The sequence below is a fragment of the Poromitra crassiceps genome, assembly GCF_964638095.1.
Source record: "Poromitra crassiceps genome assembly, chromosome: 7".
In the NCBI taxonomy this organism is placed as follows: domain Eukaryota; kingdom Metazoa; phylum Chordata; class Actinopteri; order Beryciformes; family Melamphaidae; genus Poromitra; species Poromitra crassiceps.
In genome coordinates, this window is record NC_139628.1 from 32,204,353 (window position 1) to 32,229,447 (window position 25,095).

The 25,095-nt window shown below is 44.6% G+C and overlaps 2 protein-coding genes across 2 annotated transcripts in view; both read right to left on the bottom strand.

Moving 5' to 3' along the window:
- Positions 1 to 812: 812 nt before the first annotated feature.
- LOC310779543 (piggyBac transposable element-derived protein 4-like) lies at positions 813 to 6,285 on the bottom strand (the record flags this gene model as incomplete). The annotated part of the gene is made up of 5 exons (XM_083640067.1): positions 813 to 4,321; positions 4,451 to 4,534; positions 4,657 to 4,722; positions 5,041 to 5,889; positions 6,279 to 6,285. 5 exons carry the CDS (start codon positions 6,283 to 6,285, stop codon positions 2,826 to 2,828), a joined length of 2,502 nt encoding a protein of 833 aa, XP_083496193.1. The 3' UTR covers positions 813 to 2,825.
- Positions 6,286 to 23,128: 16,843 nt separating this feature from the next.
- LOC310779114 (uncharacterized protein) overlaps positions 23,129 to 25,095 on the bottom strand; it is a 31,775-nt gene continuing 29,808 nt past the window's right edge. The window contains exons 22-24 of the mRNA XM_083639615.1: positions 24,610 to 24,981; positions 23,506 to 23,577; positions 23,129 to 23,415 (exon numbers count right to left, since the gene is read on the bottom strand). The gene's annotated coding sequence lies outside the window, so the exon portion shown is untranslated. The remainder of the gene's footprint in view (positions 23,416 to 23,505; positions 23,578 to 24,609; positions 24,982 to 25,095) is intronic.

Here is a 25,095-nt window from a genome sequence, read left to right on the forward strand (position 1 = left end):
TGTCCTGCACATGACTTCTGTCAGATATTGTTGCATATTTGAAATTAAATACCGGAAAGTAAATAAAACATGTGTGCCCTTGTAAAAAAAAAAAAAAGAGATTCATTGCATCTATCAGCATCCACTCACTTCCATCTGCTTGACTGTCACAGTGGCCAAGAAAGTGTGGAGTCGTCTACCAAGTGTTTCGTAATGAGAGAACAACTCAAGTGGGAAGATGTTTGTTTCAAGAGCTTTATTTGACTGCATCAAGTCAGGCAGGGAGAAGAGCAACTGTCAGTTTGAAGGTGAACTGCCAGGACAGCAGAATGACATGATCCACAGTTCAAGTGTGTTTATTTATAGCCCTAGTTCACAAGCATCTAATCTAGCTAGATCTAACTAAACACAATCCATGAACAATTAACAAACTTATAAGACAAGCATAGCACACAAGGTAGGCAAGGGCTTACCTGAAGGAACGAGTTCTACAAGGCTATCAGTATTACCTGTTCTATACAAGGTTGGTATCAGTATTACCTGTTATATACAAGGCTGTATCAGTATTACCTGCTAGTGAAACTGGTGTGGCTCAACTCTGGCTATGAAGTCAGACATGTCCTGTGCCAAGAGGCTACAGGATAATACTGATAGAATTCAGCTTAGGCTACATACAATTGAACAGGTTTACAATGCTAAAACCATTCTAATGATCAAGAAGAAATGTATCTGACCAAGCTTTATTTAACAATTGTAATTTCTAACAGTGATAACAAAAAGTACACAGTATTTATAGATACACTGTAGATTTGCTAACTGTATTGATATGTGAATACATGCACTGCTGCGTATAGTTAACACCGCTAGATGGCAGTATTGTATCAGGCCAGAGCTGGCAAGCACTGCTGAAGTAAACATTGTGAGTACAGTACTCAGTACAGTACTCTTGTGCAAGCCTCAGTTTACAAGATCAAATCAAACATGTGAGCAGGCATTAAACACACAAGCAGTGAATGCAGAAGAATGGGGGCGTGGTTATCTTAGCAGGTCTCAGAGCCTGATGGAAGAAGCTCAACCTACTAGAGCCTAGAGAATGTGGAGCAACTGAAAGAGTGGATCTCAGTCTGCCCATGAAGGGGTTTAAAATCACACATATACTGCATTTATGTGTCATGAATGGTTTACACGTTAGATTAGGATGTGCAGAAAGCCTTGTAAATGAATTGTAAATTATTTACACATTTACAACAGGTGAGGGAACACTTCATTTACTAAAGGTTTATAGATGACTTACAACACATTTGTATATGTTAACATAACATTTATTAACTCATTCATGGCCAGTTTAGGACTGCCAATATTTAGCTCAGGCCAAAGATTTTCATAATTGTTGGTCATCTTTCAAGACCCACAGTAAATTATCTATTAGCACCAAAGTGATTTGTGATTTGCAAAACCTCAAAATGAAGATGTACGTCTCTGGGGTTCACCAGAAAAAAAAAGTGAGCTTTTAGCATGTTCTGTACTCTACTTATAGCCATTTATATACACCCTGTTTTCACCAAAAAGGTCTCTCTGAGAAGAGAAATTGGAGAAAAAGGCATTTTTGTAAAGGACACAATCTCAGGCAGAACTCGCTCTCAATTTTTATTTTGAACTGTATTGACATCAGACATGTAAATACTAGGGATGCACCGATCGATCGGCACGTGACCGGAAATGGCCGATTTTCACGTGATCGGCCTCAATCGGTGATCTGCGCCGGTCACTCTAAAATGCTGATTCTGTGAGCCGATTTTCAAGTGACGTGCGCGAACCCAAAAGCAGCAAGACAGAGTGGATGAGTTGCAGCCAAAACGAAAGCTGCCACTACACAGTACACACATGCCACAGCATGTCTTAGTCAGTGTGGAGCCGCGGAGGGGCCGGGTAGGTTGGAGTCCACAGTACACTCCAGTCTGAGCGGCTTGCTTCACCTCACCGTCCCCTCTTCCCCGACCAGCCTCCACATCACCGCTGCCTGCTGCTGCTGCTATCTGTCAGTCACGTTGTAACCCGAACCCTAACGTGTACAGCCAAGAGAGGACTTTTGTTTCGTATTGCGAATAGAACGACGAACATAATAATAAAACGCATCGGACCAGTGTGCAAGGTTTTCTGTGAGAGATGATTTTTTTCCGAATGGCGGATAAAAAAAAACGCGCTCCGTGTGTAAACTACGATATTCAAACTGAGTCAACTCAAACTCATTTCCTCATCTAGGCTACTCAATAACAGCCAAATCCACAACTGTAGAGTGGGCATGGCTTCGAAGGTCTCTGGGCTCCAGAGCTATAGGCTATAAACTCCTTGTCCATGGATAACATTTTGACATTTATTTATTTTATTTTATTAGTTTATTTGGCAGGGACATAGGCCTATACAAAAAAACATTAAACCCCATAGGGAAAGAGATGCTTTGTAACAGATTTAGCCATAGGCTACTTTCCATCTGAAGCCCCTGTTCTGTTGCACCTTTTTTCTTTTGGAAAAGTAAATGCATGATAGCTGTTGGATATACTGGAATTAATTGTTTTATATTCATTGTATTTACACAAAAAAGAAAAGCTCTGTCCAGTAACCTGGAACACTTTTATTTTGAGATGTTTTTGAGTGAGATCGTCCTACCTCATGCAAATGCTAAGAAATGTGACATGAATGTTAATTTTCTATTAAAGCAAAGTTAAAAAGTTAAAAAATAACCTGCCAATTATTGTTCTTAGAAAGAAAATCGGAATCGGCTAAAATCGGTATCGTCCTGACCTCAGTGGGGAGTTCATTCCACCATTGAGGGGAATTTACTCTTTCTAGTTCAGAGTGTCATGGTAGACCTCAAAGCAGGGGACCCTGCACAAGGGGATGCGGCAGAAGTTGCACTGGAAACGTGTCTCCTTTCTCTTTTTGTCGACCAGACACACCTTGCATTTCTTTGCTGGGTTGTCATTTTTGGGGGTGGGGTCATGCCTGACAGGGAAATGGTTTGCCAGGTTGGCAGACAGCCTACTCCGACGGTCAGCATAGGGAACTCTATAGAGCTTTGTGGCAGTGGTCCACGCCTGTATCAGAGACTCCTGGAACGCATACATGGTCTTTACTGTGCCCTGTGGGTTTTTAGCTCTGTACAGGACGAAAGCATTGTGGAGGCAGATTTGGAACATGTACATAACAAATTTAGTTGTCCATTTATAGGACTTCCTGATAAACGGGTAGTACGAAATCATTTGATCCAGCCTATCAACACCGTTCATAGAATGGTTGTACCCTATCACAGAGACAGGCTTCTCCTTCACCATCTTCCCCCTCACACCTTTCTTCCACGTCAAGACCCGTCCCATCTCGTTCTGGTGAAATGTGGATACCATTCTCACAACATTTGTGTCCCGCCATGCCAAGCACAGAACCCGGTCAGTGTGGAAGGCAATTCTGCCCCCTGGTTGCAGGGTGGCCTTTTCAGCATGGTGTACAGCTGGTGGTTCTCCTCTATGCCTTCTCAGTGTGCCACATACATGAGTGCCCCGATCTAGCAGGATATCACACATGTTTACAGAATTGTAAAAATGATCCATGTACAGTTTGTAGCCCTGCTGTTCCAGCCCCAACAGGAGACCACACACTGTATCTACAAGAGATTTACCGTCTCCACAATAAGGCATCAAATTATAACAAAATCCTGTCTGGGACTCACATAATACATAACTTTTTATACCGTAACGCACAGGTTTCTGTGGGTTAAAAACTTTGAAGCTCAATCTGCCTCTCCACAGTAAAGTTCCTTCATCTATTGAGATGTTCTGGCCTGGCTGGTAGAGTTCCTGGAACTTGTTCACTAGAATATCTAAGACTGGGCGGACTTTGAACAACCTGTCATCCTTGTTTCTCACTGCTGTGTTGTCAGTAAAATGCAGGAAACGCGTTATGATCTGGAACCTGAATCGGGACATTGTCTTTCCAAAATAGGGGGTCCCCAGCACCTTGTTCGTGGACCAGTAACTCAACAGGTCAGGCTTTACAATGAGCCCAGTCAGAAAGAGGAGCCCTAGGAAGGTCTTCAGTTCAGGGAGGTCAACAGGTTTCCATGCATCGATCCTTACACTCGTTGCGCCAGCCTCAATTTGCTGCTGTGCATAGAGGTTGGTCTGGTCAACAACATACTGGAGCAGCTCTTCGGTCAGGATGAGTTCCAGGAAGTCCACTGGCTTGTCCGACTCCAGCGCAGCAGCACTGTTGAGCGGTCCAGGAACTGCAGTGAACGGGATGTCCTCTGGCTCCCACGGCACTTCATCCATGCAGTACCATTGCTGCTCTGGATACAGGATAGGTGTTATAAAAATATAGAAATACAAATACATTACTATAGCACACTCACACACATTGCACACACGCACAAGCTTGTAGATCAGCTATATTGGGCAAAGAGGGAAAATGAACATACCTTTGGTGCAGTCTTTCTTTTTGCCCTTCTTCTTGGGTTGGTCATTGGACTGTCCCTCCATCGGCTCTCCATCTGCACCACGGCCTGTAAATAAAGAAATACATACATTACAATACAATTTACAACACACACACAACATGTATAATTGTGAGCTTGTAGATCAGCCATTTTGGACAAAGACCGAAAAGAGGGAAACAAGATTTGACCTTTTGATCTAGGTTGTTTATTCTGAGATGTGGGCTCACTGGGTTGTGCAACAATCGGCTCCTCATCTGAAATAAAAGCAACATATCCTCAGTAAACTATATAATCACATTTAGTACAGAGAGACAGTGTAGTGTACTAGTGTCTCAGTAAACTATAGGATCATAGAATGCAGAGAGACAGTGTAGTCTCTCACACACACACACACACACACACACACACTGATGACATCATTACTGGGACTTTGTGTGAGTGTGATGACATCATCACTGGGACTTTGTGCGTGAAGCTGGTAAACAACAACATGCAGACCTCAGCAGGTGTGTGTGTGTGTGTGTACTGTCTGTACAATATGCATATATATCAACAACAAAATTACTCCTTACCGCGATCATCGGGGTCCTGTCGCATTGGATTCCAGTCTTCCTCGCCCTCGACATGGACAATTGGCACCATCTCTTCAGAAGACTGGGAGCTTTGTGATGGCTGAGAGTCATAGTCACTTTCAATGTAATCCCGGCGGGTCTTTGCACGGCGCAAATGCGCTCTGGAAAATGGCTCCTCCTGGGAAATCCTGTCTGTTGCTGTGTTGTCCTCGTTCTCCTCCTCGTCAGAAAGTTCTGACTCCGTCTCGTCTCGTTCGGGCTGGGACACAGGAACGGGGTCCGGCTTGGGTTTGGGACCAGGCGCTGGAACCGGATCGATGTTGGTCACGGGTTTGACTACCGCGAACAACTCATCCAGCGTTCGCTGCCCTGCAGCAAGGCGACCAGCTCGGGCAGCGCGCCGAGGGGCGATGCGGTGTTTGGTGTCTGGAATGTGTTTATTACCCGTCCAATCATCACTGTCTTCAGTCTCAGAAGAGTCTCCACAGTCCTCTCCATCAGCTTCTGTTTGCATCTGTTCAGTTGAGCTGCTGGCTAGAGGCTCTGCCTCTCTCTTCTCCTCAGTTTGGCTTTGATGAAGCTGTGAGGACTGAGGTTTCTCTTCCTCATCTTCACTCTCCACAGGAACAGGAGTGAATTGGAACTTGGTGATATCAGCCTTCTCCAGCCCTTGAAGCTGCTCTCCCTCCTGACTGATCCAGAGTTCCTCCTGTTCGTCTTTAATGTGTGGGGGCTCTGTGCTCTCCTGGTCCAGACTGGGGCTCCACTCCCGCAGCTTAGGGAGAGCTGCTTCTTTAATGACCAACAGCTGCTGGAAGTCTGGAGGTATGGCTACTCTGTGTAACCGCACTACAGGATTTAAACCAATGTCCAGCAGTGTCCAACAGTGTTGCTTGTTCTTTTTAGAAGGAGAAGATTCTAGCCTGAGATCAGACTGAATTGTTAACTTGTTACACTCCATTTCCTTCTTCAGAAGCAGTCAACTCAGTGGAGTGGGAAGATCTGGACTCAGACAAAGAAGCTTCCTCCTCTGACTCTGCTATCTTCTTCAAACAGGCTAAATATCTCTTCAACAGCAGCAGTTAGTCGCTAGTTCACCAACGCTGTCATGTTTTGGACATTAGACATTTCCATACAGTGACACAGCAACTTTCCCTCCTGGACGATTTACTGACAAACGTTGTTCTTCAAAGCTCCAACACGTTAGCTCCATTAGCTTCACAGCTAACTAGTTAAACCATTCATCTCTGAGTCCATAAGAGAGAGGAGCTTCTTCTTCCTCTCTCAGTGCTAAACGGAGCCTCGTCTCCAGTTTATATATTCGTGATCATATCATCCATACTTACAGTCTTCTGTTGGTCAATTACAGCTGTAAACTAATGAAATGGGCCTCCGCTGTCCGCTCAAATTATTTACGGGAGCTCCAACGCCACTTCTTCTGTGCGGCACAGGAGAAAAACCGAGCGTGTCCTGAACCGAGCTTTCACGTAACCTCGCGTCACCAGGCTCTTCTCGGCGAGAAAGAGCCTGGCTCCCACCCACAATTGATTTTGTCACCCTACCTGGTTCCGGCCTAGAGCCCGCCCTAGACCGGATGGGCAGCGTTTCTAGCTCGTCAACTTTCACGTTAACTTGACAATTTGACCCAAGTATCAGAACGGCAAACAACAAAACAAAAGATGGACGTACCGAACGAAGTTTTTGAAGAAGTTCTTTTAGAAACATTGCGGATTCACAATCTCACATCTTTTAAGCCAATACAGAAGCTTTGAATCAGACAATTAATCGAGGCAAGAGACGTCAAGCTAACGGCAACAAAGACGTTTTTTGGCGCACTGCCTTCCGGTGTTCATTCTGGTTCCGTGGTTTACGCCCCATGACAAAAAGCGATGAAAGGTGCCCAGAGAGAGAGAGAGAGAGGGGGGGGGGGGGGGGGGGGGGTCAGAGCCCCATGGTCGGAGCCTGTGATTGGCTCACTGTCAAGCCAGGGAGAGAGAGCGCATATGATTGGCTCGTGAGTCATAAGACTAGTGACGTTCTTAGTGACGTCACCGCCACAAATGCCTCATACATATAAAAGCTGGCACTGGCCTGGCTGGCATGTCAGTTAGTTTACACACAGTCAGTTGCTCGTCTGAAAATACCGTGGATCACCGAGAGAAAGAAATATGATGATCGCAATGAGTGACCAGAATCCTGGACGTGTTGGCGAAAGACAGCGCAAGAGAAATGGTCTGGGTAAGTGAAAAATCTCCCAAACCAGAGGTTTCGGCAACCGTTTTGAATCTCTCTGGAGACAGAATTTTGAAGTTTTTTGTGCCATTTTCAAAATGTGCGTGTCAGTCAGTGTGCCACATCAAGACCGCATCATCGACGCACATCAAATTTAAAATTTCCAACGAGAGTTGGAGTTGAGTGTGGCTGTGCAGCGCCCCCCCGCCCCCTCTCCTTTCAGCGATGTTTTACATTCGCCCTTACCAGGGCCGCTGCTGGCCATTTGGGTGCCCTAAGCGTAATTGTTTTGTGGTGCCCCCCCCCCCCCCTCCCGCAAAACTTTCAATAACTGTCAAACGAAAGACTGCAAATTCATTAATTATGAACGATACTAGTGTATCTCACATTACATTACATGTGGCAAACAAACAATTGTTAGAATTACTGTACATGTCAGCAAACAAGCGATTGTTAAACTGTACATGCAAGCAGGGGCGGACTGGGATCATAATTCAGGCCGGGCATTAGATACCAAGCAGGCCAGGCCGATACGGGCCGACGTGCGTGCCGGCGTCCGAAGGGCGGTGGCGAAAAATTTGGGCTGTTTGAAGCCCAATTTGGGCCGTTTGAAGCCCAATTTGGGCCATTTGAAGCCAGATTTGGGCCGTTTGAAGCCAGATTTGGGTCGTTTGAAGCCAGATTTGGGCCAGTTGAAGCCAGATTTGGGCCGATTGAAGACAGATTTGGGCCGTTTGAAGCCCAATTTGGGCCGTTTGAAGCCAGATTTGGGCTGTTTGAAGCCAGATTTGGGCCGTTTGAAGCCCGATTTGGGTCGTTTGAAGCCAGATTTGGGCCAGTTGAAGCCAGATTTGGGCCGGTTGAAGACAGATTTGGGCCGTTTGAAGCCCAATTTGGGCCGAGTCCAATTTTACAATGAGATGCACCCACTTTAACCCTGAATAAAGTAATAAAAACACTAGTAAACCAGTAGGCGGCGCCTGGCCTGCTGTTCAGTGAGTGGCCTGACTGAGGGCACCAAAAAAAAAAAAAATTTTTTTTGGTGCCCTCAGTCACATGATGCCCTACGCAGTCTGCGTACTCTGCGTAATGGTGTGCGGCGGGCCTGGCCCTTACCCCGCTAGCCGGGCGCTTCTCGCTCATACTGAGCAGCATATTAGCGCCCGGCGAACGTCACGCATTTCCCATTTTTACACTGTGCCATTTTCACGTCTAGGTCTAAAAGCCGGCTCCTACCTGAGTCTTCACGTGAATTGAAGACGCTATCCGATGCAAAACATCCTCTGCTTTTAATGACACCTAGTTGTTGCATCCAAATTGTTGCATAAAATCCACTTTTCTGTCTTTCAAAAAACCGAAAAGCATTTATCTGGAGCGCCGCTTCTTCTTCTTCTCTGATCTGAAGCAACGGAAGCAACCCGGAACAACGACTTCCGGGTTGCTCCAGATAAATGCGTTTCGGTTTTTGAAAGACAGAAAAGTGGATTTTATGCAACAATTTGGATGCAACAACTAGGTGTCATTAAAAGAAGAGAGGATGTTTTGCATCGGATAGCGTCTTCACTTCACGTGAAGACTCCGGTAGGAGCCGGCTTTTTAGACCTAGACGTGAAAATGGCACAGTGTAAAAATGGGAAATGCGTGACGTTCGCCGGGCGCTAATGTGCTCGGCTAGCGGGGTAACATTCACCCCAGCTGGAGTAACAGCTAGGCCGATCGATATACGTGTATAAGTACGACCAGGTCTCTGGTTGGAAACATTGGGGTTGGAACAGAGTGCAATCTCAGACTAGAATAATATGGAATTGGTGTGTACTTGTTGAAAATTGAAATGTTAATGCATCCAAAATCAGGACATTGAAATGACACTGCAAATTGCTGTGAGATAGATGATTTGGCAGGGCATTTCTACAAAAAAACAAAAACAAAAAAAAACATCAATTGTGAACTTATTGCTACTGTGTGCTCACTGCCGTGCCACAGGTTAAAATTGCTGCTGGCCCCTGGCCTAGGCTGAGACAGTTGAGAGATTTTGCATCTTTAGTGAGTGGCAGTGACTCAGGCTATGTCGCCCCCTTCTTGTGAAAATGAAAACTGTCTTATACTTGTGTGTGTTTTTTTTTGTCTGTGTACTAATAGGCGGTACAGGATATCGCCATCCAGTCCAGCAATGGCCATTCTCACGCTGGACAGGACGCCGTCACAAGTGCATGATTCCAGCGGAGTCTACTGATAAGAAGGTATTGTTATTGGTTGAATTGATGAACAAAGGAGGTTACTTGTGTGAGGAATAATAAATGAACGTTAAAAAAAAACAAAATGGCTTTCTGTTGTTCCAGTTTGTCCTGCTTGTTGGCGACTCGCACTTCAGAGCCATAGCAGACGGCTTCGTGAAGATGCCGGAGGGGAGCCTGGCCTTCGGGGTCATGTCGACACCGGGGGCCAGCGCAGCTGAATTGGAGGTGGAGGTGCGTCACGCTGTTGTGCGTCGGACCCCCGAGGCAGTCTGCGTCCTGGCCCCGAGTAACAACCTAACAGCCAGCCGGACCATCCACGGGGCAGGGGCCGACTTTGCCATGCTCCTGGGCACCGTCTGCAGGCGCTGGCCTAAGGTAGGCTCAAGTTTAGACGCAGGTTGGCTTTATTGTTATTGTTATCTTGGGGTATTATAGGCTAATTGATTGTGTTGTATGAGCTTTTGTTTTGCGCAATACTAATTTCTAATGGGTAGCCTATGGCATTTTAAGAAACATGCCCTTATGTACTAACTAATGGAACGACTGCCTACTGTTTTGTATAGGTGTTTGTGATGGACTTCCCCCCGCGTCTGAACGTGGAGGCGGCTCAGCAGGATGATCTGCGGCGGGAGTTTCGGCGCGTGGCAGCACATATGGGTATGTCAAAAAGACCTTTGTTTGAGTACAGTCGCATGTATAATGGAGTCCATTTTCTTAGGCAAAGTGATTGAAGACATATTATAATTCCCACGATCTTCATTATGGTTTTTGCGAAGCCACAAAAAGTTAAAATATTGGGCTATACGCTAATTTCTTTCAGCAATTCATGGTGCTTTCTCTTTTTTTTTTAAGGTGTCAAGTACTTCTCCACTGCTGAGCACTTTCCATCACACCACCTTCAGCTGTGGAGCAGAGATGGTGTAAGTAGAATGTTGTGACATCACGTGTGACATCATGTTGTGACATCATGTAGTTGTAGTTCATTAGTTCAGTTAGGCGTATATATACGAGGGATCAGCGTCACTTGCCACCCAGAAATGCGGAACCCCCGTGGCAGTTAAACGTTAATATCTCAAAAAAACCGATACATCACATCGCTTCTATTTTGACATTCTGAGTGAGAGCAGAAGTAGCTCAAGAGTTTGATGTATAATATATGCACGTCGTGTTAAAGTTGTGTGAACTGTTGCCGTTTTTAAAATGTAAACAGAGTTAACTGGCTATAGAGTCAGACATTCAAGCCTCGCGCCACTTGGCCTCCATAGGGTCCCATTGCCGTTGCCACCCAGTGACGCGGTTTGTTTACCAAAATGCATGCTCGGCTGATCCCTCGTATACATCAGATCGGCAATATGTCGTTTTGGAGGCGGCACATGTTCCCGCCCCCTTTTGGGGGGAAAACACAAGCCTCTCCCGGTTGTAAAATGTAAAATTGCACTACTCCAAAAAATGATAGAAAAATAACAGAATCAGGCGGCTACTACTAGACTGACGAGTCACGGGGCTGTAAAAAAAGAACGTCACATGTGACATGGGTCAGACGTTTTTTGCATGCATTATAAATGTGTTATTTTTGCCTAGTCTGAAATGTTCTGCATATTGGACCCATAAACAATATTGGAATTGCAGAAATTGAGTGTGACTGGAAAGCTGAGACTCTTATAAATTCAATTAGCCAAATTGTATTAACGTGCGATGATGGCAGTCCCCATCATCTACATGGAGAGCTGCAGGAATGAGTCCGGAAATATACTTCATCCGGGTTCTTCAGTGGAAAAGTCTATGGGATTTAACATGGGGGTTTCGCTTAAATGCACAAAATAAGGTCTGTGGTTAACAAAAGTTTATGGGAGCGCGAATTTGGGTTCCGCATGATAATCTTCACAAACGTGAATAACTTTTATGACTTTTGGAACGTAAATGCGTTAACCTCCCCACCCCCACGTGGGGGGGGAGCACGTCAAGTCTGGGTCACCCTGGGGCATCACACTGTGTTAATAAATCCAGCCCTGAAAGTAATGTTTCTTAAACGCTTCTTTTTGCAGGTCCACCTGAGTGACAGTCACGGCATGCCACGCCTGGCCGAGTTGCTCTGGCGTTCCACCTGGATGTACCTGACTGAGCGCATCACCCCCCTGCTCCACAACAAGGAAGCCACCCCCGGGGGGCAGCTCTTCAGCGAGATCTCCAAGCCCAAGCTCCAAGCTCCTTCAGGGAGATCTCCAAGCTCCAAGCTCCTTCAGGGAGATCTCCAAGCCCAAGCTGCAAGCTCCTTCAGGGAGATCTCCAAGCCCAAGCTCCAAGCTCCTTTGGTTCCGACCTTGAGCGAGGAGTCAGTCTGGGCCTGCAGAGATGCCCAAGGAAACTGTGGCTGCAAAAGAAAGCGGACACAGAAGCCATCAGCCAGCCTTGACTCGGTCTGGCCGTGCCGAGACGCCCAGGGGAACTGCGGCTGCAGCAGAAGCCGGGGACGCAGAGGACGGGGCCACGTTCACTAGAAAAAGTAACTGCATCCAGTTGCATCCAGACCCTAATGAAGGATTCATTGAGGCTGGTTACCAGGCCACCTAAATTGACATCGGACAAATACTTTTCCCGTCCAGCTCACTGGATCGATAGTAGAATTGACTTGGTTGAGGCACACTCCGTAATTCAAATTTACATTTGAAAATTAATTAAATGAAAATGAATTATTTGCTTTGCTGCTGCCCCGCCCACACGTCCTGCTGCCCCGCACGCAACCAAACTCCACCAAGGCCGCGCGCAGCAAGCGGAGCCTCAGACGTCTGTGAGATCGCTGTGTCGCCTTTGACACAGAAACTTGATTTTATTAGTTTTATTCAATAACTTTGAGCTGGCTGGGACGTCCTCTGCGAAGGATGGAGCTCCAGCCTGGCAGCGATAGTTAGCCAATGTTTCCGTTGGCCGGCAGGCACACAGATCTCACAAGCTCACCCTGAAATCTGGACTAAGCCAAAGTGAACTCACGCACTGTATGGTTCAATACACTGTCATGGGACAATCAACCAGGAAATACCACCAGGCTAACTTGTCGCCAGTCAGCGACAGGAAATGCCACCAGGCTAACTTGTCGTCAGTCACCAACAGGAAATACCACCTGGCTAACTTACGCTCAATTGTGCAAGAATTTTATTTGTTTTTAAATTACTGAATGATATGTATGTACTGTATATATATTTGTAATATGTATATACATGTGTATGTATATATTTATATGTATATAGGTATGTGTGTATATGTATGTATGTATGTCTCTTGTCAATGTTTTTAAATAGTTCCTTTTTACAGTTTTTATTTGTCAATAAATGTTGATATTCAGGAAGTCTGACATTGTTATTTGCATTTGCAAATATAAGTTGCATAAAACCTGACTTGTGTCTTTGTCTTCCTTGGCTACTGCCCCCCCTCCAACTGCCAGCTGCTAGTCAAATGCTTGGTAGCCTTTTGACTCGACGTCGCTGTGGCTAGTGAAGTCCTTATTGCAGCAGATGAAGAAATTAGTTTACTGTCCTGCACATGACTTCTGTCAGATATTGTTGCATATTTGAAATTAAATACCGGCAAGTAAATAAAACATGTGTGCCCTTGTAAAAAAAAAAGAGATTCATTGCATCTATCAGCATCCACTCAATTCCATCTGCTTGACTGTCACAGTGGCCAATAAAGTGTGGAGTCGTCTACCAAGTGTTTCGTAATGAGAGAACAACTCAAGTGGGAAGATGTTTGTTTCAAGAGCTTTATTTGACTGCATCAAGTCAGGCAGGGAGAAGAGCAACTGTCAGTTTGAAGGTGAACTGCCAGGACAGCAGAATGACATGATTCACAGTTCAAGTGTGTTTATTTATAGCCCTAGTTCACAAGCATCTAATCTAGCTAGATCTAACTAAACACAATCAATGAACAATTAACAAACTTATAAGACGAGCATAGCACACAAGGTAGGCAAGGTCTTACCTGAAGGAACGAGTTCTACAAGGCTATCAGTATTACCTGTTCTATACAAGGTTGGTATCAGTATTACCTGTTATATACAAGGCTGTATCAGTATTACCTGCTAGTGAAACTGGTGTGGCTCAACTCTGGCTATGAAGTCAGACATGTCCTGTGCCAAGAGGCTACAGGATAATACTGATAGAATTCAGCTTAGGCTACATACAATTGAACAGGTTTACAATGCTAAAACCATTCCAATGATCAAGAAGAAATGTATCTGACCAAGCTTTATTTAACAATTTTAATTTCTAACAGTGATAACAAAAAGTACACTTTATTTATAGATACACTGTAGATTTGCTAACTGTATTGATATGTGAATACATGCACTGCTGCGTATAGTTAACACCGCTAGATGGCAGTATTGTATCAGGCCAGAGCTGGCAAGCTGTCACGTGATAACATGAAGCACTGCTGAAGTAAACATTGTGAGTACAGTACTCAGTACAGTACTCTTGTGCAAGCCTCAGTTTACAAGATCAAATCAAACATGTGAGCAGGCATTAAACACACAAGCAGTGAATGCAGAAGAATGGGGGCGTGGTTATCTTAGCAGGTCTCAGAGCCTGATGGAAGAAGCACAACCTACTAGAGCCTAGAGACTGTGGAGCAACTGAAAGAGTGGATCTCAGTCTGCCCATGAAGGGGTTTAAAATCACACATATACTGCATTTATGTGTCATGAATGGTTTACACTTTAGATTAGGATGTGCAGAAAGCCTTGTAAATGAATTGTAAATTATTTACACATTTACAACAGGTGAGGGAACACTTCATTTACTAAAGGTTTATAGATGACTTACAACACATTTGTATATGTTAACATAACATTTATTAATAATCTACAAATGTATATTCATGTTTTGTAAATGGTTATAAAGTGTTACCAAACAGGTTTCACTTTTAGGGGGCTTTGACGAAAATGTGTTTTTGTGCCCAGTTTGATAGAAAAGTTAGTGTCAGATTCAATTATTAAAAATTATTCTACCTGCTTTAACAAAAAGGATATAACAGAAGTGTCTGGGAAGAGTACCAACAACTCTATAACTCAGCAAGTCCAATTAGAGTGTGAATTGTAATTGTAATGTAATTTTCTTTTTCAGATTTTATTATCCCATTTTTATCCCCCATTAGTGCTAGTTTAATTTATTTATCCTGGTTGCTACTCCACCCTCTGCCGATCTGGGGAGCCGAAACTGGCTCCATGCTTCCTCCGAGACATGGGCAATTAGCCAGCCGCTTCTTTTCACCTGACAGAGGAAGCTTCACCGGTAGGACATAGCACGTGGGAGGTTCACGCTATTCCAACCAGTTCCCCTCGCTCTGAACAGGCGCCCTTAATGACCAGTATTGTAATGTAATGTAATTTTCAACTAATATTCCCTCATTTATGTCATCTCATTTTGAGACAGAAATTATTTGCATCTTATAATTTATTTAGAACAAAATTGTTATTAACATCACCCAAACAATGGTCTGACAATATGTTTCCATTGATAGACAATTACCGTATTGAATTATTGTCCAGCCCAATATTAAGTGACCTCTGCTGTGTGGTGGAGTATCATGTGTTTCTTCAGGTTTGGCTTATGACCAAAACATTTCCCACAGACTGAGCATTTAAATGGTTTCTCTCCTGTGTGGCTTATCATGTGTACTTTCAAGTGTACTTTCAGACCAAAACATTTACCACAGACTGAGCATTTAAATTGTTTATCTCCTGTGTGGACTATCATGTGTTTTGTCAAGTTTCCTTTATCAGCAAAACAGTGACCACATACAGAGCATTTAAATGGTTTCTCTCCTGTGTGGACGAACATGTGCGTTTTCAAGGTTTTTCTACAAGCAAAACTGTTACCACAGACTGAGCATTGAAATGGTTTATCTCCTGTGTGGACTCTCATGTGGTCGTTCAAGGCACCTTTATGACCAAAACAGTTACCACAGACCGAGCATTGGAATGGTTTATCTCCTGTGTGGACTCGCATGTGGTTGTTCAAGGTACATTTCTGACGAAAACTGTTACCACAGACTGAGCATTGAAATGGTTTATCTCCTGTGTGCACTATCATATGTTTGATCAAGTATGATTTCTGACCAAAACTGTTACCACAGACTGAGCATTGAAATGGTTTATCTACTGTGTGCACTCTCATATGTATGATCAATTGTGGTTTCTGACCAAAACTTTTACCACAGACTGAGCATTTAAATGGTTTATCTCCTGTGTGGACTCTCATGTGTGCTTTTAAGTTTACTTTCAGACCAAAACATTTACCACAGACTGAGCATTTAATATCTCCTGTGTGGATTCTCATGTGCGTTGTCAAGTGTCCTTTACAACTGAAATTGTTACCACAGACTGAGCATTGAAATGGTTTATCTCCTGTGTGCACTCTCATATGTATGATCAAGTGTTGTTTCTGACCAAAACTTTTACCACAGACTGAGCATTTAAATTGTTTATCTCCTGTGTGGTTTCTCATGTGTTCTTTCAAGTTTGCTTTCAGACCAAAACATTTACCACAGACTGAGCATTGAAATGGTTTATCTCCTGTGTGCACTCTCATATGTATGATCATGTGTTGTTTCTGACCAAAACTTTTACCACAGACTGAGCATTTAAATGGTTTATCTCCTGTGTGGATTCTCATGTGTTTTGTCAAGTCTCCTTTACAACCAAAACATTTACCACAGACTGAGCATTGAAATGGTTTATCTCCTGTGTGGATTCTCGTGTGTCTTGTAAAGTGTCCCTTATGACCAAATCTTTTACCACAAACTGAACAACTAAAGTGTTTGTTCCCAAGAACTTCACTGTTTTTCTGTGAATCCATGTGAGTTTCTGTCCAATCATCACTGTCTTCAGTCTCAGAAGAGTCTGAAGTCTTGCCAGCACTGTCTGGTTCTGATGCTCCACAGTTCTCACCATCAGCTTCTGTTTTCATCTGTTCAGTTGAGCTGCTGGCTAGAGGCTCTGCCTCTCTCTTCTCCTCAGTTTGGCTTTGATGAAGCTGTGAGGACTGAGGTTTCTCTTCCTCATCTTCACTCTTCACAGGAACAGGAGTGAATTGGAACTTGGTGATATCAGCCTTCTCCAGCCCTTGAAGCTGCTCTCCCTCCTGACTGATCCAGAGTTCCTCCTGTTCCTCTTTAATGTGTGGGGGCTCTGTGCTCTCCTGGTCCAGACTGGGGCTCCACTCCCGCAGCTTAGGGAGAGCTTCTTCTTTAATGACCAACAGCTGCTGGAAGTCTGGAGGTATGGCTACTCTGTGTAACCGCACTACAGGATTTAAACCAATGTCCAGCAGTGTCCAACAGTGTTGCTTGTTCTTTTTAGAATGAGAAGATTCTAGCCTGAGATCAGACTGAATGGTTAACTTGTTACACTCCATTTCCTTCTTCAGAAGCAGTCAACTCAGTGGAGTGGGAAGATCTGAAGGTCTGGACTCAGACAAAGAAGCTTCCTCCTCTGACTCTGCTATCTTCTTCAAACAGGCTAAATATCTCTTCAACAGCAGCAGTTAGTTGCTAGTTCACCAACGCTGTCATGTTTTGGACATTAGACATTTCCATACAGTGACACAGCAACTTTCCCTCCTGGACGATTTACTGACAAACGTTGTTCTTCAAAGCTCCAACACGTTAGCTCCATTAGCTTCACAGCTAACTAAACCATTCATCTCTAAGTCCATAAGAGAGAGGAGCTTCTTCTTCCTCTCTCAGTGCTAAACGGAGCCTCGTCTCCACTTATATATTCGTGATCATATCATCCATACTTACAGCGTCTTCTGTTGGTCAATTACAGCTGTAAACTAATGAAATGGGCCTCCGCTCAAATTATTTACGGGAGCTCCAACTCCACTTCTCCTGTGCCTTGCCTTGCGGCACAGGAGAAAAACCGAGCGTGTCCTGAACCGAGCTTTCACGTCTAACCTCGCGTCACCAGGCTCTTCTCGGCGAGAAGTAGAAACATTGCGGATTCACAATCTCACATCTTTTAAGCCAATACAGAAGCTTTGCGTCAGACAATTAATCGAGGAAAGAGACGTCAAGCTAACGGCAACAAAGACGTTCTTTGGTGCACTTCCTTCCGGTGTTCATTCTGGTTCCGTGGTTTACGCCCCCATGACAAAAAGCGGGGTGCCCAGACCATAGATATATATAAAGGCCTTTATATATATATCTAGGGCCCAGACTACTCACGTCGGTCTCGCAGTGTCAGCCGTAGATGATATATATATTATATATTTTAATTAATTCCAAAGCAAACAAGTCAACAAGCATACATTTAACATCAATACAGAAAGTATGCCACTTCGACGATGGGGACTACACGTTACTTGTAAAGGCGTGAGATAGCGTGCAGAGCTTCTCCGCTGGTCATAACATCCAGACTGCAAGGAATACTGTTCACGGCCCTTGACCAGGGCCGATTTTACACTTCATGGGCCCCTGGGCCCCTTTTTTTTAACCTTTTTTAGCCGTATTTAAAGGAATATCTCATTTTAAATCAACATTAGGATTATACTGTTGTGATGTCATTATTCAGTATCTTCTCCTTTTCTCACTAACTTTCATGTCACCACCTGCTCTCCTGTCAGCATTCTAACTTACAAACACAAACTGTAGGTTTAGCCATCATGTTCTTTCATAAACAGCCTGATTGGAAAGAAAACATTGCCACTGAGATGTCACAACAAGCACTTTTATTATTATTATTTAGTATTTATTATTGCTGTTATTATTACAGTGCACACACACATTCTCACAATTATTGCACAAATCAATCAAGCAGTATTCAAGTCTGTTCGTACCTGAAATGTCTTCTTCCTGACTTTTGCCGTGGCAAAGCGTTTGACTAGAGTGGTGAAGTCCAATGTTCTAACAATGTCACTTTCCAATGACATCAATGTCAAGTGGGTGAGCCTTTCTTGTCCCATTGTAGACCGTATCCTGTTCTTGACAAGCCCAAGTTTTGAAAAGGAGCGCTCTCCAGAGGCATTTGTTACAGGGAGAGTTAAGTAAATCCACATTTGGAAAAACTGATGACAGGTTCCTCTTCCTTATTATTTGAAGCAAGTGCCGCACACTTTTATTGTCTTTGTTTTTGATGAATTCTTTGAATTGCACTATTTCATCTACAAATTCGGGAGCCCTCTCACAGGGTTCCATGTCGTTGTTCCGACCTCTCGCTGTTCCGACCTCCCCTCTCCCAGCCCCCATGCCTAAACCTAACCTCCCCCAGACCCTAACCCAAAACCTAACCTCTCCCACCCCCACGCCTAAACCTAACCTCCCCCAGACCCTAACCCAAAACCTAACCTCTCCCACCCCCCACGCCTAAACCTAAGGTCGGCATTGCGAGTGGTCGGCATAGCGGGTGGACACTCTCTCACAGTGGATGTTATTACTCTGCAAAAAAAATTGAATGGCGTCAGTAAAAAAAACATTTTTTGCGAAGACCCTGGACAGGGGGCCCAAAAAAAAACATCAAGGGTCCCCCCCCCCCCAATTTTTTTTTTTTTTTTTTTTTGGGCCCCTTGATGTCCCGGGCCCCGGGCTTCAGCCCGGGTAAGCCCGTTGGTAAAATCGGCCCTGCCCTTGACTGTTGCGTAGGCGGGGCACAGGGCATGGTTTTAGCGTAACCTATGTGGGATTCGAAATAACGCCTCTGTGAGCCTCTCTCCATCACTCCTCTATCTGTTCCCCTGAGATCAAACCATGACCGCCAGCAATAAGAGCATCCCTGGCTTATTGTCTTACCAAGCTCTCTGATTGGCTGAGACTGTGAGAAAGTCCAACCAGACCCAGACTCATATGAAGGTCAGTCTCACCACTTTATGATTAGCAATGCCTGATGCTTTAAGATCATTTTCTCCATTCTTGTTATCAAGTCAAATATATTATGTTCATTTTGAACAATGGATTATGGCACTGGGAGCAATGTTTATTCCTAATATTCACGTATTTTACGAAGACACCTGTTCAATATCCTCTGCTCTCTTTTTTAGGAGTGCCCTGTTCACATTCAAACACACACACACACATTCATACCTGGAAGCTGACCAGTACAACCACAGTCTGATCTGCTGGCCACTGAGCAGCTCCACTGGAGCAGTTGGGGTTAAGGGCCTTGCTCAAGGGCACCTCAGTGGTGGTAATAATGAGGGAGGTTCAAGCGCTGCCTTTTCACTTTACCCACCCAGAGTTATCTTGCCGGTCCCGGGGATTGAACCGACGACCTTGATAGACTTGAGGCCCTTATGTTATGGCTGCTGTTTTCCTCTTGCGTGAGGTCACACTCTAGTCTGATGATGTATAATAGGAAACACTTCTATCGTTTCTTCTTGAATCCTGTGAATGGACAGCACGTGGGGAACCAGGGAAGAGAGACCCCATGGGACAATGGATCCCGACAGTGACCCTGAAGAGGCCGACGTCAACATGTGAGTCTTTGAATGTAAACCTGCTGATCCCCACACACACAACACACATTTAAATGATTTATTTATGTCCACATAGATACAGAGTACAAAGGACATAAACACTAGTAATGCAATCAGATGTTGGGAGTTGGTCAGATACAAGAGTGCCTAATTGGCAACCACAATAATGCATACAAAGAAGATATATATAATACCACACAGGGTGATGACAAAGGCAGATTGACATACAGTTATACTGTAATACAAGATAAGGGACAGTATCCAATTTCATGGGTACAAAAAGCAGCGCCTCCTCCATATTGAGCGACTGCCAATAATAGCAGATACTGAACAATACCTTGCTAACTGTTTGGCCCTTCTCTTAGGTAGACCAGCCATCTGGAGGCCACTCACAACCAGCTTATGGACATGACCCAGGCTACCAAATATGAAAACTATAAGTTTACACCTGTAGCCCAGCTGTGAAATGGTCTGCTCCAGCTGTTGATATTTTAGCATCTTGGTTATAAAGGCCTCCTCTAGGCTGTGGTCAAAGGTACAGCCAACCTCAAGAACAAACACCTCTCTGAGATTTTCATTCATGACAACATCATCAGGAGTGTTAGCTGGAATATTAGAGAACACATCAGAGTCATCACTACACAGACTGAACATGCTCGGCTTCACGGTGGAATGCTTATAGATATAGAGTGAAATAGAAGATCTGAAAATAGAGTTGATATCTTTTGATATCAAATCCACTATTCTATCGTGCCTACATATGTAAAGCCCGTTGTATGCATGGCAACCATTTAAGATGTGAGACATGGTTTCAGTGATCTGTTCATGACCATGATGTATACAGTGAGGAGCATGACTGTTCGGAAGCCAGATGGAAAGATTGAGCTTGGTTGGTAAGGCCTGTAGTCTTGCTTTTATAGTGAAGATAACAATGCTCTCATCTATAGCTAGGTTTTTAAATACTGCATGAGACACAGAGTGATCTGCTACAGGAAGACATGCAAGCTTTCCTTGGAGTTTCAACTCAGTCCAGTGTTGTCGCTCTCTGCTGTTGCGCCCTCAAGAGGTGACCTCGGGCATTTGTTAGTGGAAGCTGGTGTTCTGTTCCACAGATGTTTACGGTCGCTCTCACAGTGATGCTGGGATCAGATATAATCTCCTCCGAGACACTCATTACCTTTGAGTTGGATCCCACCCACTCCAGTGTGACTTTGGCCCAGCCACATAGATCGTTCAAGTCAGGCCAATCGGACCACACACCAAAGCCAGGGGAGCCACTGTCCAGCTTTCCGCTGGGTTTTCTCCTGAAACCCAGAAAACTAGGATCCGACCCACGTGCCAGGGGGTCCTTGCGTCTTTTTAGGTCCAGGAACAGAGAACCTCTTGCGAGCTCCCCGACATATTGGTCGTCACTGTTGAGCATATTCAACACACACACACACACACACACTACCAGCCGCGTAAAGTGCTTATGCGCTTGTAAGAGATGTGCGTGGGATCCCACGCGAAGTCCATGAGAAGTCAGTTGGGTGAGTTACATGTCGCTTTTAACCTCGTCCAAGTAGGCCAGAAACGGGTCCCAGATAATTCGGAATTTCCTTAAGTGAATTGGTCCTAAAGAACCAAAGTCTCTCCATACGTATAACCGAGACCATGTTCGTCAGCCACAGCTGAAAAGAGGGTGGGGAGGGGGACTTTCACTCCTTCAGAATGAGTTTCTTGGCGACAGTCGTCCCCTGCATCAGAGACTGTTGCACAGCCGTAGGAAGGAGCAGATAGGATTCCGAGCAGCTGAAGATGGTGAGTTCTGCCTCTGGCTGAAGGGTTATTTTATAGGCCTTAGAGTACCAATCAAATAGTTTGGCTGAGACTAGAATGTTTTAAGCTGAGACTCCTGTGGATCCAATGAGCCAAATTGTCTTCATGTCAGGCCAAAAGTGATGGTAGTAGAACCTTTGTGTTGATACAAGGATTAGCAGAAAGATGGTTGAGCACTGAGTGTTTCCCAAGGATCCAGGGAAAATACTGTGGATTAATAAAATGTTGTATCTGGTTACACAAGTACGGTAGTTTTATAAATCATGTGTAGACTTTTCCAGCCCAAGTGTTCAAAATGGCTGGGTGGGATTAAGTTAATCTTTCCTTTGCTCAATCAACCCACCACCATCCAACACCGATCGGACAGGAACCTTAAAAATCACCAGATTTTTTTATTAATCATCCATCCATCCATCCATCTCCAAAGATGCCAACACAACGTTTATAAATCAAATTTTAATTTATTAATCTTAAATTTAATTACAGATCAGGTCATAGATAAAAATTTTAAGTAATATTGTCTTTTCAAAAACAGAACTGAGCAAACTGTACAACAGAAACAAGTCATCACACTGGATCCTCGGCAGCCTAAGAGAACATGTGACAGCTGAATGAATACTAAATAAGGATTAGGTCAAGTCCATCAGGACAGTGACACATAGGCACACACGGTGTTTGATGGGTTTAGTACAGGGAACTGTGAGGTCGGGTGAATCCCAAAATTCAACAGTTATCACTAGCCAGCCATCATCAGCCAGCTAGATTTTCAAAGTGGTTGAATTCCCCCCTCTAGATGTTAGTAACTGAAATAACTTACAAACAGTTCTCAAATGTGCAAAATATAGACGAAAATCTCACAAACAACTCAAAGATGTCAAATCTTTCCAATAAGGGCATATAAGCCTTTAGTGGACTTTGATGGTGCCATTTTGGATTCATTTAAATGGAAAGAAAAAAGAACCACCACAAAACATACAAAGAAAATATCCCTCCTGGAGGTCAAAACATGAAAGCATGGACTCCCTTTCTATCTTTCCTTGCTAATATTTGTCTAATACATTAGCTTGTTTATGAAGGAGACCATGTGTTTGATATAGATTTGATAATAGATTATAATATAGATCGTGTTTACATTCATACCAAGCCCTTGGATCCAACAATGGGAAATTGCGCTAGCATGGCTGACGCTAATACTGCAGAGGAGGCTAACAAGCTGCACTTTTTTGATAGAACTTGTCAAGGTACACTTGCAGCATCATAAAACAGAAGTGGTTTGTGGTGTAAAAAAAAAAAAAAAAAAAAAAGCACACAGTGTGTTGACTTAATACTTATTAAATTAGCAGACTTTCTATCACAGAAAATAGAAAATCTGCCTAATACTGTAGGTTGCACATCTACACTGGTTCAAGACAGTTGCTGATGTGTCATGATTGTCATGATGCTTTGTGCGTTTTCCAAAGTCAAGTTTCAGTTTTTCTTCACAGCATAAAAAATAATAAAAAACAATAATGATAATAAAATACAAAACTTAGTGGGCGGAGTCAGGATCAATCAGAGGCGGGGCCTTGAGCATAACCTCTTGTTGAACTTTTTGACCGGACCCTCTGAAGCTTCTGGAGATGTTTCTGGAAGGAGGGGAGAAGAGTCATATAAGGGATAGGGATGTGCATGTGTGTGTGTGTGTGTGTGTGTGCGCGCGTGTGTGTCTCACTCACCATTTGGGGAAGACTGGGAACGAGGTCGCTTCGCTTCTGATGGGACAACCTCCCTCCGCCGTTTACTGGCAACTACAGAGAGGAAGTAGAGATGGAGGGAGCAAGGAGGAGAGAGGAGGAGAGTGCGGCAGAAGAGAGAAACAAGCGAGGAGAGGGAGAAGAGGAAGATGCATGGACGAGAGGAGGGGGGAGGTGAGGGAAGGAAAGGGGGAAAGGGAGAGCGAGAGAGAAGGAAGGATGAAAGGAAGAGGTGAGGGAGGAGATGAAGGGGAGAGAGGAGGAGAGAGGGGGAGTCCCAATACCTTGTTAGATTGATGCAGTATGATTGATTGAAAGGCCACCCTTTTGAACCATTGCAGCAGGGGAGCCGCTATCAACACAGCGCCATCTACATGCTCTCTGTCCAGCCCTCGTGCACTCCGTTTGCTCCAGGGGATGGGAGGGTGACTATGATTCCTAAGCCAGCCTTTCATGCCTAAGGTTATGGAGGCTTGGAATCACTCTAGGAATGAAGCCTTGGGTGCTCCTCCTGGGGAACAGCAGGCTCAGAGTTGATGCCCTGTCCGTGCACTTATATGGACAAAACTGTTTGAACAGCTGTTTGTCTCCTGGGCCATTCCTTGTTTTGAGTAAGCCCATTTCCAAGCAACAGTCTCACATTAGGTTGTGGAGGCTATCATCTTGGGATATACGAGTCAGGGCACACAGCCTCCCCAGGGGCTCCGTGCGCACTCTACTCGTGGGAAGTCTCGCCAGGACATCTGCAGGGCGGCGAGTTGGCTCTGCCCCTATACCCAAGGCAGAGTGATTTGCCTTTTCTACCAACACCAGCATACGGTACTGGCGTAGAGATAAAGTAGTACTTCTGAGGTGAGGTATCCCATCACCTTGTACATAAAACCGGGGTTATATTCATAACCTTGAAAAAGAGTAATAATCCAGGGAGAAAACTCAATTGTAATTTAAATTGTGTCAAAAATCCTAATAAAAGGTCAAACCCTACAGTGTATATTAAAACAAAACCCAGACATCCATAAACCAACAAACACATTTTTTTTTTAACAAAAAAAGTATGTTTGTCTCCATCTTCTCAGGCCTCTCTACCTTTTCTCTGTACTTCCTCTCCCGTCTCCACACCTCCCGCCTCTCCCTGCTGGTTCTCCGGGGGGCAAGACTGCGGCTCAAGCCCGGCAGAGGAGCCACCAAGGCTGGGCTGGCTCGCTCCCGCCTCAGCCCCTCTCTCCTGGAGCTCCGGCTGGCTGTCGCTCAACGACACCGGCGGGTCCGTGACCAACGAGGAGGCGTCGTCGCGCGGAGTGGGAGGGGCTACGTTAGCAGCGGGCAGCTCCTTCTCTTCCTCGACTTTGGCGCTCCCTTGTTTTCCTCTGGGAGATTTTCTCACTGCGGAAAGACCGAGAGGCTCCTCCTCTTCCTCGACTTTGGCGCCCCCTTGTTTCCCTCTGGGAGATTTTCTCACTGCGGAAAGATGGAGAGGAGCGGTTGAGTGGACATGCAACACGTAAATAACAAATTGAATCTGTAAAATAATACTGCAAGTGATGATGAGTCTGGAAAAAGTTAAACCAATTC